Source organism: Thunnus thynnus, chromosome 22 (genome assembly GCF_963924715.1).
Source record: "Thunnus thynnus chromosome 22, fThuThy2.1, whole genome shotgun sequence".
In the NCBI taxonomy this organism is placed as follows: Eukaryota; Metazoa; Chordata; class Actinopteri; order Scombriformes; family Scombridae; genus Thunnus; species Thunnus thynnus.
The window spans coordinates 20,773,203-20,788,318 of record NC_089538.1 but is presented as its reverse complement, the minus strand read 5'-3'; the positions used below and the strand labels follow the sequence as shown (position 1 = coordinate 20,788,318).

General features: G+C 36.1%; 3 protein-coding genes across 11 annotated transcripts in view; 1 reads left to right on the top strand and 2 right to left on the bottom strand.

The window, feature by feature from the left end:
- LOC137174971 (E3 ubiquitin-protein ligase TRIM39) overlaps positions 1-15,116 on the top strand; it is a 72,853-nt gene that overhangs the window by 10,281 nt on the left and 47,456 nt on the right. The gene's annotated exons all lie outside the window — the stretch shown is intronic.
- On the bottom strand, positions 1,695-4,733 carry LOC137174975 (ladderlectin-like). Of its 2 annotated transcripts, none has more exons than XM_067580549.1 (7): positions 4,271-4,733; positions 4,084-4,174; positions 3,938-3,973; positions 3,559-3,668; positions 2,742-2,876; positions 2,540-2,654; positions 1,695-2,382 (listed from the first exon to the last, which is right to left on the bottom strand). In XM_067580549.1, the coding sequence occupies exons 2-7, from the start codon at positions 4,142-4,144 to the stop codon at positions 2,312-2,314; spliced, it is 528 nt and encodes a 175-aa protein (XP_067436650.1). In that variant the 5' UTR covers positions 4,145-4,174; positions 4,271-4,733; the 3' UTR covers positions 1,695-2,311. The 2 variants fall into 2 exon arrangements, with proteins under 2 accessions (XP_067436650.1, XP_067436651.1); XM_067580550.1 differs by having other exon boundaries at positions 3,559-3,665.
- On the bottom strand, positions 7,377-14,172 carry LOC137174978 (ladderlectin-like). Its single transcript, XM_067580553.1, has 7 exons — positions 14,073-14,172; positions 13,885-13,975; positions 13,737-13,772; positions 9,263-9,372; positions 8,363-8,497; positions 8,165-8,276; positions 7,377-8,013 (listed from the first exon to the last, which is right to left on the bottom strand). The coding sequence occupies exons 2-7, from the start codon at positions 13,943-13,945 to the stop codon at positions 7,943-7,945; spliced, it is 525 nt and encodes a 174-aa protein (XP_067436654.1). The 5' UTR covers positions 13,946-13,975; positions 14,073-14,172; the 3' UTR covers positions 7,377-7,942.

Below are 15,116 nucleotides of genomic sequence, written 5' to 3'. Positions count from 1 at the left end.
CCCTTGTGTGTTCAGTGGTTTGTTCTAAAACAACAGCCAAAAGAAAATGTTAATTAATTAACTAAGTTATAAGACAATCACATTTCAAAAGGTGTCGTCCTAAACTTGTATATTTACAACTTTAAAACAACTACATAGTTTATACCGCTGCCCATAGAAACCACTACAACAAGATAACTATCTAGACACAGCTCTTTCAGCTGCTGGATGTTGGAGTATGTTTTTAAACCCTGCAAACTGCCCTCCATACATTTTTGCTTATATTCGTTTCTTTTACTTTTTTGAACATTATTGTTTGTTCAGTATTTGTTGAATATTTTCAGTATTTTTGGGATTCAATATGTAAATCACTTATTGTTAACATGCCTTATTGTAGATTCACATTATATGGCATATACGTTTGTATGGGTTAGCCTAACTCTAACCCTCAGCACTGTCCATTTTTATGTGGATGATATCATCCTGTCTCAGACCAGGCCTTCTCCAGGTTACAGTCTGCTTTTGATGACATCCAGGCCTCCATGTTCAATTTATAGCTTATTTTAAACTCATAAAAGACTAAATGTGTGCATTTCAGAAGAGCAACAAATGTTATCCAAGCTATTTTTTTTTTTACACAATTAGCACTATTAGTTTATTAAAACGTTTTAAAATTTGTTTGAAAATATAGTTCCAATAATAATTTAATTGTCTTATTTTTTGTGTGTGCTGTTATGATTTTAGTGCATCGCCTATTTTGTCATGCTGAGATATTTTACTTACTATGGTAAAAAATTATGATGTTCTCACCCAAAATCAGGACTTGATGTGCTGAAAGCTCCTGATAAACTTTACGTCAGCTTTGGAGAACTAAAACATCCCAACTTGTTATATTAAATATTTCACCCAAATAGAATTCACAATTCGTATTTGCTTTGACTGAAATTTCTTAACAACTATTGAATGGATTGCCATAAAATTTGAAGTACACATTCATGTCCCCCTCACTTTGGTGATCCCTTAACTTTTCATCAAGCGCCATTGTCAGGTCATTATTTCAAGTTGCCCAGTACTTTGGTTTATGACCAAATATCTGCAATCAATGACATTCCCATCACTCTCAGCTGTACTTTGTGTTTAGTCCTAATTAGTAAAGTAAATGTTAGCATGCTCACATGCTAAACTAAGATGGTGAACATGGTAAACATTACACCTGCTTAACATCATCATGCTAACAGCAAAATTGCCACTTATCACTTGGGAAAGTGCAAAAAATGTATTTACTTGTTAAAGGGCACTGCATCATGGCCGTCAAAATGCCCCTCCTCACTCCAACATTATGTCAGTTTGTTTTCATCTAATTTATACTTGTGATTACTGAAATTCAATCGTTTTGAATGAACAGCAGAAACATAAGAGGAAGATCACTGCTTTTGCATGCCTGCAAGTTCTAAAAGATGATTTGTTTTTCATTTGAACAGCAGAAATTTTGTCTTCAGTTTCAAACTCTTGCAAACACAAAGGTCTGCAAAAGGTTTGGATGATGTTGCTTTTATTGTATATTTTTGTGATAATGACATTTTGACCTGAAAAGTTTGTAGCATCATTGTCATTACTTGTAAGATTATTATTAATTTATTAATAATAATTAAGATTATTAATGTCACAGACCAGCTTGTTTCAATGCTCAAGCGTTTTATTTTTGCATGAGACAAGAAAGAACAGTTCACCATAGAGCTGCAACGATAAGTCGATTAATCAATTAGTCAATTGACAGAAAATTAATCGCTGACTATTTTTACGATCGATTAATTGTTTCGAGTCCAGCTTCTGAAATGGGAATATTTTCTGTTTTTTTAAGTCTTCTATGATAATAAAACAAATAGTGAATATCTTTGGGTTGTTTGCTGTTGGTCGGGACAAAACAAGATATTTGAGGATGCATCTTGGGCTGCTGGAAACACTTTTCACCATTTTCTGGCATTTAATAAACCAAATGACTGACTGATTAATCGAGAAAACAATTGACAATAATCATTAGTTGCAGCTCTTGTTCACTTTCAAGAGTAAGGTGCTAAAAGCATTCTTTCAAAACACATTCAGTCCGCTCTTATTAAAGGCACAAGGCCTGAGAGACAATCCAGCTTCTGTTAATGTCACTTGTCGCTTCATTCCTTAAGTAGCGTTACAGCGATAGAGATGAAGTAATAATATGAAATGATATGAGTTGATATGATATGATAGATCAACACAAAGACAGATGCTTTTGAAAATAGGCACATAAACACGCCTCTACCAGTTTTTATGCTACTGCACACCTACATGTCAGGAATCAGTAGCGCCTCTTGACACAGACAGATGGTTTTCGGCTGTAGCACAAATCATCATCCCAGCACCTTTGAGCTGTAAGTACCCAAAAAAAGAAACAAAAAAACGTGTCAGTAAACACTACACAAATCAAAACCTGAAACTGTGGATACCAATTTATCTTGGAGCAAAGTTGAGATTTTTCACTGTTTATCCTTATCATTAACATCACTCATTTACTGTTTTCATTTACCTGAATAATTCATTTGCAGACAATGCTGCCTGCCATTATAGCCGTTATTGGGCTCTCCACGACACCAGTACCGATAGTTGAATCGCCTACCATTACTCCACAGCCAAACTTTCTCCTAGAAGATAGAATTTAAAATGACATTAATTTAAAAAAAAGTTTAATAAAGTAACTGCTGGACCTTGTGCAATGACGAATAAAATACCTCTACTGCATCATAGCCTCCGATCCATGTCGCTCTATACCCGTGACAGCGTCTAATTATCAGCCTCTGAATCCTACGGTACTCCCCATAGCTATGTACTGATGCAAGGTTTCCACCCATGGCCTGGCAATTTTTCTACAGTGGAGATAAAGAGGAAGAGAGAGAGAGACAGGAGTTGCTATGAAACAAATACAGGAATACATCACAGACAGACCTTCGTCAAACAAAATCCTGTCTGATTTTCTTTTTTTGGGTGCTGTTTGTCCCATTTTCCAGTTGTGCAGTATATAGTGATCCCAATAGCCATAGCAACCTTCAATTCACTGGAATCCATGATCCCCCAAAACTTACTTGAGTAACTTACTCGAGTAAACTGTTATTCAGTTTGGTTTGGTATGCTAGGAGTGTGATAAAAAGGCATTGTTTCATTATGAAACAATTACGTCAAGAGGAAAATAGTAAAAATGTCAGAGTTAAAATCCTGGCAACACCAACAGTGATGTTAGTCAGAGGCCAGAGGAACAACAACAAAGGAGCTGGAATATTTTGTCACATTTTGTAGGTGCTTCCATTGGTCCCTGTCTGTATGTGAATTTTTCAGTCAGTTTTCTGAGGTTTGACAGACAGTTGACCGTCTATTTCTGCATCTGCTTGCGTTCTGTCTGCACTTTGGTTCAATCTACCAGTCCTATCAGAGTGTTGAATATCTTTTAAACTTTTTTTAAAAAGTTGTTTGAAATTGTTATGGTTAGTGTGTAGTATCTTTGAATCATCATGTACAGTAGTAGGCATATGGAATCAAAGTTAACCTTATTACCTCAGCTTGAGCCCAACGCAATGGTCTTGAAACATAGCGGAAACAGCGGCCATAGATCCTTTTCCAACCATAGGAACACCCATATGTCCTTTTGACCAGGTCTGTCTCTGCTGAGGACAATTAGAGAATAGTGTGTATGTGTTGAATTTTCATATCATGATATAAAATCAAATTTGATGGCATAATAGAAAATGCTATAACATAAAACAGCATAACACAACACAGTATAATATAACATAACATTACAAAAGTGAGATAGTGGTCTTTATCAGAGACAAACTGGTAATTTAACACAAAATTTAGGAAAAGAAGAAAAAATAAAGAATATGTGTAGCATCATAACAAAGAGCAATATATTTTAAATATAAAGGCTACTTACCTGTTTGGTCATTTTCGGATTTGGCTTCTGCAGGATCTAGAAAGTTTGACATAACAGTTATTGACTGGATTGTTGCTGTTTATAGACAATACACACAGTTTTTCTGTGTTTAATTATATGTAACACTTTCTATAAAGAACACCTACCATCAGCTGTAGTCGAAGCCATAATGGTGCAAATAAGTGCAGCCACAGTCAGCATCTTCATGGTGAAGATGATGTTGAAGATGATAATAGCCTTTAGTAAAGAGAAACAAACATGTTATTAATACTTCTGTATGGAGCAGATGACGGTAGTGACTGTTAGTTCAAAAATTAAGAGTTCATATCACACCTGCTGCTGAATTATCTGCTCTTTTCAGCCTGTAGCTTCAGCCTACCTGTGTGCAGGTGTTTCACAAGACAAAGACCATCTCTTATATGTAGTTACCTATCTTGACATCTTTCACAAAAAGGGAACTGAGGACACAAACAAACATATTGAGACATCATTATCAGATAAAGTGTACCGAGAACGTTGAAGGCTTATGTGGCAAGACGGGGGGAGGTTTTTTTGTTATTTTTTTTAATAGTGTCAACTATGCCACCTCGGGAATTGCACCCCACTAAATTTTTTAGTCTAACCGCATTGGGACCCAAGGAAGAAAAAAAGAGAAAAGGTCATACAGGCTCAAAAACACTTGACTGAGAAGTGATTCTAAACATAAGCAATAATTTTATTCAATATGTAAATTTAAAATGACAGGCAGTCTCAAAACTTTAAAATCCAAAAACAGCACTGCCACCAGACCAAATGATATACAAATGTCCCCCCCAATGGTCAACTGTAAATAAAACCAACACACACACCCAGCTGACCAAAGAGAAGGCACAAAAGAAAGAAAAAAAAGAAAGAGAAAAAAGAAATAATAATAATACTAAACACAGGACCTACATGGGCCGCTTCAGTTCACTCCTAACTGAACAGAGCCACAGGGCCAAACCAGTTGCAGAGATGCTGATCAATATGTAGAGGTGTGAAAATGTAAAAACAACACAGCTGTTGCAGAAATGTAGCTATATAGAAATAGCAGGTGTAGTGATGTAAAGACAGATCAGCAGAGAAAAAGCAAAACCAGCTGTTGTAGAAATGTGTAAAAATGTAGATCTACAGATAGACAGAGCAGCATTTGCTCGGGGAGTGTGGGGCCAGGAAAGGGCCACCCACCGTAGGGCACAGCCTGGCTTCAAAAATACCTGCAAAGTGCAAGAGACACTAAAATTACCAACTGGGAACTACACCTGAATTAAAAGTAATGCAAAGTCATATATACATACCAAAGAGAGTGAAGGTGCAGCTTCCCAGCAGCGGGAGGCTGACAGCTGCAAAGCTGCAGCTCAATGACTATTGACAGCAGATCAGAGACAATAAAAAAACATTTACCTGGAAGCTAGATAGAAGCTGCCTAAAGTTAGTGAAATAAAATTGAGCCACCCTATCTTGACAAAAACGAAGCTGCATTTGTCTACATGCCACGTTACTTTTGAAGTATACACATAGCATACACACAACCAAACTCAAAGAATTGGGAATAACACTCACCATCAGCTATGGCCAGAGCCATTATGGCACAACCACATATGCAGCCAGCATCTTCATGGTGAAGATGATAAAGATGCTGAAGATGACTACCTTCTACCTTCAATAAGGAAACACAGACAAGTCACTAACACTTGTGAACAGTGTGAAATTTTAACAAAAGGGATTGTGGCCTGTGAAGACGATTGAGATTGTACCAAGAAATCATGGACAAAGCTGAGGACACAGTAAATTAGATCTTACTGATACTACGCATAAATAACAAGCGCAATGATATACTCAGTAATGTTTAAAGTTTAGATTGTAAAACATCTCAGTCATAATATTTCCAAAAAAACACTAATCTGAAGCTTTACAATATAAATAGTTTACATGTTACCAATGAATATTTAAAATTCTGAATCATTTTGCAAAACCAGTCAGTCTGCTTATTAAAATTTCTGCTTCTATTAAGAATTCATAGTAAATCTCTGCCATTGTTCAGCTGTACCAGCAGCAGTGTGTCTCTATGATCCTCTTGCTCTTCCATGACTACACATTGCTACTTGTTACTTTGATCATGAAGGTGACAATACTCCATAGAGTACAATATAGTATAGAATTGAGCATTTATAGTATATAGTTTCGAGAATGTTATAGATCCCCGCCAAAACTGACAGAAGGGCTGGACTGCTCAAAACGAGGACTGTGGATTTTTTCTCAATGGAAAACACAGGACATGTGATTTACAGAGCACATATGTATGCTGTAGCAGAAAAGAGACAAACTCCATACTCCACTGTTCAGTATAAAAAGCCTTTAAAGAAGATTTAGCAATAACTAAAACCCTCTTCTTCACTCTGAAATGTATGTGGCAAAGATACAATAACTCTGATGCAATAATTCAACATCCCTTTCCTTGAATACACACATTCATACCTCTGAGAAACGTACTGGGGCAATGTCATATCAGGGTTATTGCTTAATTGTTTTTAATGAGAACATCTACAAGTTAGTTTGGCCCCCAAATTATTGATAAAGGTGCCCCCCAAGGATCAATATTAGGCCCCCTGTTATTTACCCTACACATAAATAACATTTACTTTCCAACTCAGCACTGTCCATTTTTATGTGGATGATACCATCGTGTCTCAGACCAGGCGCTCCCCAGGTTACAGTCTGCTTTTGATGACTTCCAGGCCTCTATGTTAAATTTATAGGTTGTTCTATACTCATAAAAGACTAAATGTGTGCATTTCACAAGAGCACGAAATACTATCCATGCTCTAAAGGGAGATCTAATTCACACAGAACAGCAATATAATACTTGGGAATCTGGATAGAAAGCAGCTCAACAAAACTCATGTTGAACATCTTGCTCAGACTAAAAATTGTACTTTTCTCACAATGAGGCACTTTTTTTTTTTTTTTTTTTTAACTTTTTTTCTTTTTTACACAATTAGCACTATTAGTCTATTAAGACATTATAAAATGTGTTTTAATATACAGGTCCAATAATAATTTAATTTCTTTATTTTTTGTGTGTATTGATATCATTTTAGTGCATTGCCTATTTTGTCATGCATAGATATTTTACTTCCTATTGAAAAATTATGTTGTTCTCACCCAAAATCAGGACTTGATTTGCTGACAGCTCCAGATAAACTTTACATCAGCTCAGAGTTTCAAACTCTTGCAAACACAAAGGTCTGCAAAAGGTTTGGATGATGTTGCTTTATTTGTATGTCTGTTTTGTGATAGTGATATGCATTTTGACATTTGAAAAGTGTATAACGTCACTGTCATTACCCGTAAGACAGAAATTTCCACATAGTGCTCCAAATAATTAGTGTATTCAGTATTATTAATGTCACAGACCAGCTTGTTTCAATGCTTGAGCGTTTTATTTTTGCATGAGACAAGAAAGACCAGTTCACTCTAGAGCTGCAACGATAAGTCAATTAATCAATTAGTCGATTGACAGAAAATTAATTGGCCATTTTGATGATCAATTAATTGTTTCGAGTCATTTTTTAAGAAAAATGCTCAGATTCTCTGGTTCCAGCCTCTTAAATGTGAATATTTTCTGTTTTTTAGTCTTCTATGATAGTAAAATGACTAATTGATTAGTCGAGAAAACAATTGACAATAATCATTAGTTGCAGCTCTTGTTCACTTTCAAGAATAAGTTGCTAAAAGCATTCTTTCAAAACACATTCAATCTGCTCTTGTTAAAGGCATAAGGCCTTAGGAACAGTCCAGCTTCTGATTACGTAACTTATCGCTTCATTCATTTAGTAGCGTTACAGCGATGGAAATGAAATAATAATATGAAACAGTATGAGTTATAGAGCCTTCAGGTTATATCAGACTGATCAACACAAAAACAGATGCACATAAACACACCTCCACCAGTTTTTGTGCTACTCCACGCCTGTATGTCAGGAATCAGTAGCGCCTCTTGACACAGACAGATGGTTTTCGTTTGTTGCAGTGATCATCATCCCAGCACCTTCGGACTGTAAGTACCAAAGAAACCCCACAAGTGTCAGTAAATGCTACACAAACCAAAACCAGAAACTGTGGATACCACTTTATCTTGGAGCAAAATTGAGATTTTTCACTGTTTACCCTTATCATTAACATCACTCATTTACTGTATTCATTTACCTGAATAATTCATTTGCAGACAGTGCTGCCTGCCACGGCTGTTATTGGGCTCTCCACGACACCAGTACCGATACTTGAATCGCCTACCATTACTCCACAGCCAAGCTCTCTCCTAAAAGACAGAATTTAAGATAACATTAATTTAAAAAAAGTTTCATGAAGTAACTGTTGGACCTTGTGCAATGACGAATAAAATACCTCTTCTCCATCATGGCCTCCGATCCATGCCTCTCTATACCCATGACAGCGATTAATTATCAGCCTCTGAATCCTACAGTACTCCCCGTAGCTATGTATTGATGCAAGGTTTCCACCCATGGCCTGGCAATTTTTCTAGAGTGGAAATAAAGAGGAAGAGAGAGAGAGACAGGAGTTGCTATGAAACAAATACAGGAATACATCACAGACAGATGTTCGTCAAACAAAATCCTGTCTGATTTTCTTTTTTTGGGTGCTGTTTGTCTCATTTTCCAGTTCTGCAGTATATAGTGATCCAAATAGCCATAGTAACCTTCAATTCACTGGAATCCCCTTGGCAAGTTTAATTTAATGAGCCATTACATATTAGAGCAAAATGATATCAACCCTCCATCAGTCTCCCAGTGAACAATATGATCCCCCAAAACTTACTTGAGTAACTTACTCGAGTAAACTGTTATTCAGTTTGGTTTGGTATGCTAGGAGTGTGATAAAAAGGCATTGTTTCATTATGAAACAATTACGTCAAGAGGAAATTAGTAAAAATGTCAGAGAGTTAAAATCCTGGCAACACCAACAGTGATGTTAGTCAGAGGCCAGAGGAACAACAACAAAGGAGCTGGAATATTTTGTCACATTTTGTAGGTGCTTCCATTGGTCCCTGTCTGTATGTGAATTTTTCAGTCAGTTTTCTGAGGTTTGACAGACAGTTGACCGTCTATTTCTGCATCTGCTTGTGTTCTGTCTGCACTTTGGTTCAATCTACCAGTCCTATCAGAGTGTTGAATACTTTTTAAACTTTTTTTAAAAAGTTGTTTGAAATTGTTATGGTTAGTGTGTAGTATCTTTGAATCATCATGTACAGTAGTAGGCATATGGAATCAAAGTTAACCTTATTACCTCAGCTTGAGCCCAACGCAATGGTCTTGAAACGTAGCGGAAACAGCGGCCATAGATCCTTTTCCAACCATAGGAACACCCATATGTCCTTTTGACCAGGTCTGTCTCTGCTGAGGACAATTAGAGAATATAGTGTGTATGTGTTGAATTTTCATATCATGATTTAAAATCAAATTTGATGGTATAATAGAAAATGCTATAACATAAAACAGCATAACACAACACAGTATAATATAACATAACATTACAAAAGTGAGATAGTGGTCTTTATCAGAGACAAACTGGTAATTTAACACAAAATTTAGGAAAAGAAGAAAAAATAAAAATTTTGTGTAGCATCATAACAAAGAGCAATATATTTTAAATATAAAGGCTACTTACCTGTTTGGTCATTCTCGGATTTGGCTTCTGCAGGATCTAGAAAGTTTGACATAACAGTTATTGACTGGATTGTTGCTGTTTATAGACAATACACACAGTTTTTCTGTGTTTAATTATATGTAACACTTTCTATAAAGAACACCTACCATCAGCTGTAGTCGAAGCCATAATGGTGCAAATAAGTGCAGCCACAGTCAGCATCTTCATGGTGAAGATGATGTTGAAGATGATAATAGCCTTTAGTAAAGAGAAACAAACATGTTATTAATACTTCTGTATGGAGCAGATGACGGTAGTGACTGTTAGTTCAAAAATTAAGAGTTCATATCACACCTGCTGCTGAATTATCTGCTCTTTTCAGCCTGTAGCTTCAGCCTACCTGTGTGCAGGTGTTTAACAAGACAAAGACCATCTCTTATATGTAGTTACCTATCTTGACATCTTTCACAAAAAGGGAACTGAGGACACAAACAAACATATTGAGACATCATTATCAGATAAAGTGTACCGAGAACGTTGAAGGCTTATGTGGCAAGACGGGGGGAGGTTTTTTTGTTATTTTTTTTAATAGTGTCAACTATGCCACCTCGGGAATTGCACCCCACTAAATTTTTTAGTCTAACCGCATTGGGACCCAAGGAAGAAAAAAAGAGAAAAGGTCATACAGGCTCAAAAACACTTGACCAAGAAGTGATTCTAAACATAAGCAATAATTTTATTCAATATGTAAATTTAAAATGACAGGCAGTCTCAAAACTTTAAAATCCAAAAACAGCACTGCCACCAGACCAAATGATATACAAATGTCCCCCCCAATGGTCAACTGTAAATAAAACCAACACACACACCCAGCTGACCAAAGAGAAGGCACAAAAGAAAGAAAAAAAAGAAAGAGAAAAAAGAAATAATAATAATACTAAACACAGGACCTACATGGGCTGCTTCAGTTCACTCCTAACTGAACAGAGCCACAGGGCTGAACCAGTTGCAGAGATGCTGATCAATATGTAGAGGTGTGAAAATGTAAAAACAACACAGCTGTTGCAGAAATGTAGCTATATAGAAATAGCAGATGTAGTGATGTAAAGACAGATCAGCAGAGAAAAAGCAAAACCAGCTGTTGTAGAAATGTGTAAAAATGTAGATCTACAGATAGACAGAGCAGCATTTGCTCGGGGAGTGTGGGGCCAGGAAAGGGCCACCCACCGTAGGGCACAGCCTGGCTTCAAAAATACCTGCAAAGTGCAAGAGACACTAAAATTACCAACTGGGAACTACACCTGAATTAAAAGTAATGCAAAGTCATATATACATACCAAAGAGAGTGAAGGTGCAGCTTCCCAGCAGCGGGAGGGGGACAGCTGCAAAGCTGCAGCTCAATGACTATTGACAGCAGATCAGAGACAATAAAAAAACATTTACCTGGAAGCTAGATAGAAGCTGCCTAAAGTTAGTGAAATAAAATTGAGCCAGCCTGTCTTGACAAAAACGAAGCTGCGTTTGTCTACATGCCACGTTACTTTTGAAGTATACACATAGCATACACACAACCAAACTCAAAGAATTGGGAATAACACTCACCATCAGCTATGGCCAGAGCCATTATGGCACAACCACATATGCAGCCAGCATCTTCATGGTGAAGATGATAAAGATGCTGAAGATGACTACCTTCTACCTTCAATAAGGAAACACAGACAAGTCACTAACACTTGTGAACAGTGTGAAATTTTAACAAAAGGGATTGTGGCCTGTGAAGACGATTGAGATTGTACCAAGAAATCATGGATAAAGCTGAGGACACAGTAAATTAGATCTTACTGATACTACTTATAAATAACAAGCGCAATGATATACTCAGTAATGTTTAAAGTTTAGGTTGTAAAACATCTGTCATAATATTTCCAAAAAAACACTAATCTGAAGCTTTACAATATAAATAGTTTACATGTTACCAATGAATATTCAAAATTCTGAATCATTTTGCAAACCAGTCAGTCTGCTTATTAAAATTTCTGCTTCTATTAAGAATTTATAGCAAATCTCTGCCATTGTTCAGCTGTACCAGTAGCAGTGTGTCTCTATGATCCTCTTGCTCTTCCATGACTACACATTGCTACTTGTTACTTTGATCATGAAGGTGACAATACTCCATAGAGTACAATATAGTATAGAATCGAGCATTTATAGTATATAGTTTCGAGAATGTTATAGTTCCCCGACAAAACTGACAGAAGGGCTGGACTGCTCAAAACGAGGACTGTGGATTTTTTCTCAATGGAAAACACAGGACGTGATTTACAGAGCACATATGTATGCTGTAGCAGAAAAGAGACAAACTCCATACTCCGCTGTTCAGTATAAAAAGCCTTTAAAGAAGATTTAGCAATAACTAAAACCCTCTTCTTCACTCTGAAATGTATGTGGCAAAGATACAATAACTCTGATGCAATAATTCAACATCCCTTTCCTTGAATACACACATTCATACCTCTGAGAAACGTACTGGGGCAATGTCATATCAGGGTTATTGCTTAATTGATTTTAATGAGAACATCTACAAGTTAGTTTGGCCCCCAAATTATTGATAAAGGTGCATTTCACAAGAGCACGAAATACTATCCATGCTCTAAAGGGAGATCTAATTGACACAGAACAGCAATATAATACTTAGGAATCTGGATAGAAAGCAGCTCAACAAAACTCATGTTGAACATCTTGCTCAGACTAAAAATTGTACTTTTCTCACAATGAGGCACTTTTTTTTTTTTTTTCAACTTTTTTTCTTTTTTACACAATTAGCACTATTAGTCTATTAACACATTATAAAATGTGTTTTAATATACAGGTCCAATAATAATTTAATTTCTTTATTTTTTGTGTGTATTGATATCATTTTAGTGCATTGCCTATTTTGTCATGCATAGATATTTTACTTCCTATTGAAAAATTATGTTGTTCTCACCCAAAATCAGGACTTGATTTGCTGACAGCTCCAGATAAACTTTACATCAGCTCAGAGTTTCAAACTCTTGCAAACACAAAGGTCTGCAAAAGGTTTGGATGATATTGCTTTATTTGTATGTCTGTTGTGTGATAGTGATATGCATTTTGACATTTGAAAAGTGTGTAACATCACTGTCATTACCCGTAAGACAGAAATTTCCACGTAGTGCTCCAAATAATTAGTGTATTCAGTATTATTAATGTCACAGACCAGCTTGTTTCAATGCTTGAGCGTTTTATTTTTGCATGAGACAAGAAAGACCAGTTCACTCTAGAGCTGCAACGATAAGTCAATTAATCAATTAGTCGATTGACAGAAAATTAATCGGCCATTTTGATGATCAATTAATTGTTTCGAGTCATTTTTTCAGAAAAATGCTCAAATTATCTGGTTCCAGCCTCTTAAATGTGAATATTTTCTGTTTTTTAGTCTTCTATGATAGTAAAATGACTAATTGATTAGTCGAGAAAACAATTGACAATAATCATTAGTTGCAGCTCTTGTTCACTCTCAAGAATAAGTTGCTAAAAGCATTCTTTCAAAACACATTCAATCTGCTCTTATTAAAGGCATAAGACCTTAGGAACAGTCCAGCTTCTGATTACGTAACTTATCGCTTCATTCATTTAGTAGCGTTACAGCGATAGAAATGAAATAATAATATGAAACAATATGAGTTATAGAGCCTTCAGGTTATATCAGACTGATCAACACAAAAACAGATGCACATAAACACACCTCCACCAGTTTTTGTGCTACTCCACGCCTGTATGTCAGGAATCAGTAGCGCCTCTTGACACAGACAGATGGTTTTCGTTTGTTGCAGTGATCATCATCCCAGAACCTTCGGACTGTAAGTACCAAAAAAACCCCACAAGTGTCAGTAAATGCAGTAAATGCATAAAACAGCATAACACAACATAGTATAATATAACATTACATTACACAAGTGACATAGTGGCCTTTATCAGAGACAAACTGGTAATTTAACATTACATTTAGGAAAAGAAGAAAGGTAAAAAAAAAAAAAAATAGGTGTAGCATCATTACAAAGAGCGTTATATTTGAAATCTAAAGGCTACTTACCTGTTTGGTCAATTTCAAGTTTGGCTTCTGCAGGATCTAGAAAGTTTGACATAACAGGTATTGACTGGATTGTTGCTGTTTATAGACAATACACACAGTTTTTCTATGTCTTTAATTATATGTAACACTTTCTATAAAGAACACCTACCATCAGCTGTAGTCAAAGCCATAATGGTGCACATAAGTGCAGCCACAGTCAGCATCTTCATGGTGAAGATGATGTTGAAGATGATAATAGCCTTTAGTAAAGAGAAACAAACATGTTATAAATACTTTTATATGGACCAGATGACTGGTATTGACTGTCGGTTCAAAAAATAAGAGTTCATATCACACCTGGTGCCGAATTATATGCTCTTCTCAGCCCGTAGCTTCAGCCTACCTGTGTGCAGGTGTTTCACAAGAAAAAGACCAGCTCTTGTATATAATTACCTATCTTGACATCTTTCACAAATGGGGAACTGAGGGCTCAAAAAAACATATTGAGACATCATTATCAGATAAAGTATACCGAGACAGTTGAAGGCTTATGTGGCAAGAGCGGGGGGAGGTTTTTTTTTTTTTTTTTTTTTTTTTAAAATAGTGTCAACTATGCTACCTCGGCAATTGCACCCCACTAAATTTTTTAGTCTAACCGCATTGGGACCCAAGGAAAAAAAAAAAAGAAAAGGTCATGCAGGCTCAAAAACACTTGACGGAGAAGTGATTCTAAACATGAGCAATAATTTTATTCAATATGTAAATTTAAAATGACAGGCAGTCTCAAAACTTTAAAATCCAAAAACAGCACTGCAACCAGTTAAGACCAAATGATATACAAATGTCCCCCCCCCCAATGGTCAACTGTAAATAAAACCAACACACACACACACACACCCAGCTGACCAAAGAGAAGGCACAAAAGAAAGAAAAAAAATAGAGAAAAAAGAAATAATAAAAATACTGATTAGACAAAACCACGATACACAGGACCTACAAAAAGGGTTATTGCTTAATTGATTTTAATGAGAACATCTGCAAGTTAGTTTGGCCCCCAAATTATTGATAAAGGTGTCCCCCAAGGATCAATATTAGGCCCCCTGTTATTTACCCTACACATAAATAACATTTACTTTCCAACTCAGCACTGTCCATTTTTATGTGGATGATACCATCCTGTCTCAGACCAGGCGCTCCCCAGGTTACAGTCTGCTTTTGATGACTTCCAGGCCTCTATGTTAAATTTATAGGTTGTTCTATACTCATAAAAGACTAAATGTGTGCATTTCACCAGCAATATAATAATTAGGAATTCAAAACTCATGTTGAACATCTTGCTCAAAGATTAAAAATTCTACTTTTCTCACAATGAGTCACTTTTTGTTTTCCTTTTTTTCTTTT

What these genes read in the sequence shown, in the direction of transcription:
- LOC137174978 (XM_067580553.1), bottom strand. Translation starts at nt 13,945, where the DNA reads ATGAAGATGCTGACTGTGGCTGCACTTATGTGCACCATTATGGCTTTG. An exon ending in ACTTGAAATTGACCAAACAG is followed by an intron (nt 9,373 to 13,736) that starts GTAAGTAGCCTT and finishes AATTGTCCTCAG; the next exon opens with CAGAGACAGACCTGGTCAAA. An exon ending in GAGGCCATGATGGAGAAGAG is followed by an intron (nt 8,277 to 8,362) that starts GTATTTTATTCG and finishes TCTGTCTTTTAG; the next exon opens with GAGAGAGCTTGGCTGTGGAG.
- LOC137174975 (XM_067580549.1), bottom strand. Translation starts at nt 4,144, where the DNA reads ATGAAGATGCTGACTGTGGCTGCACTTATTTGCACCATTATGGCTTCG. An exon ending in GGCTTCGACTACAGCTGATG is followed by an intron (nt 3,974 to 4,083) that starts GTAGGTGTTCTT and finishes CAAACTTTCTAG; the next exon opens with ATCCTGCAGAAGCCAAATCC. An exon ending in ATCCGAAAATGACCAAACAG is followed by an intron (nt 3,669 to 3,937) that starts GTAAGTAGCCTT and finishes AATTGTCCTCAG; the next exon opens with CAGAGACAGACCTGGTCAAA.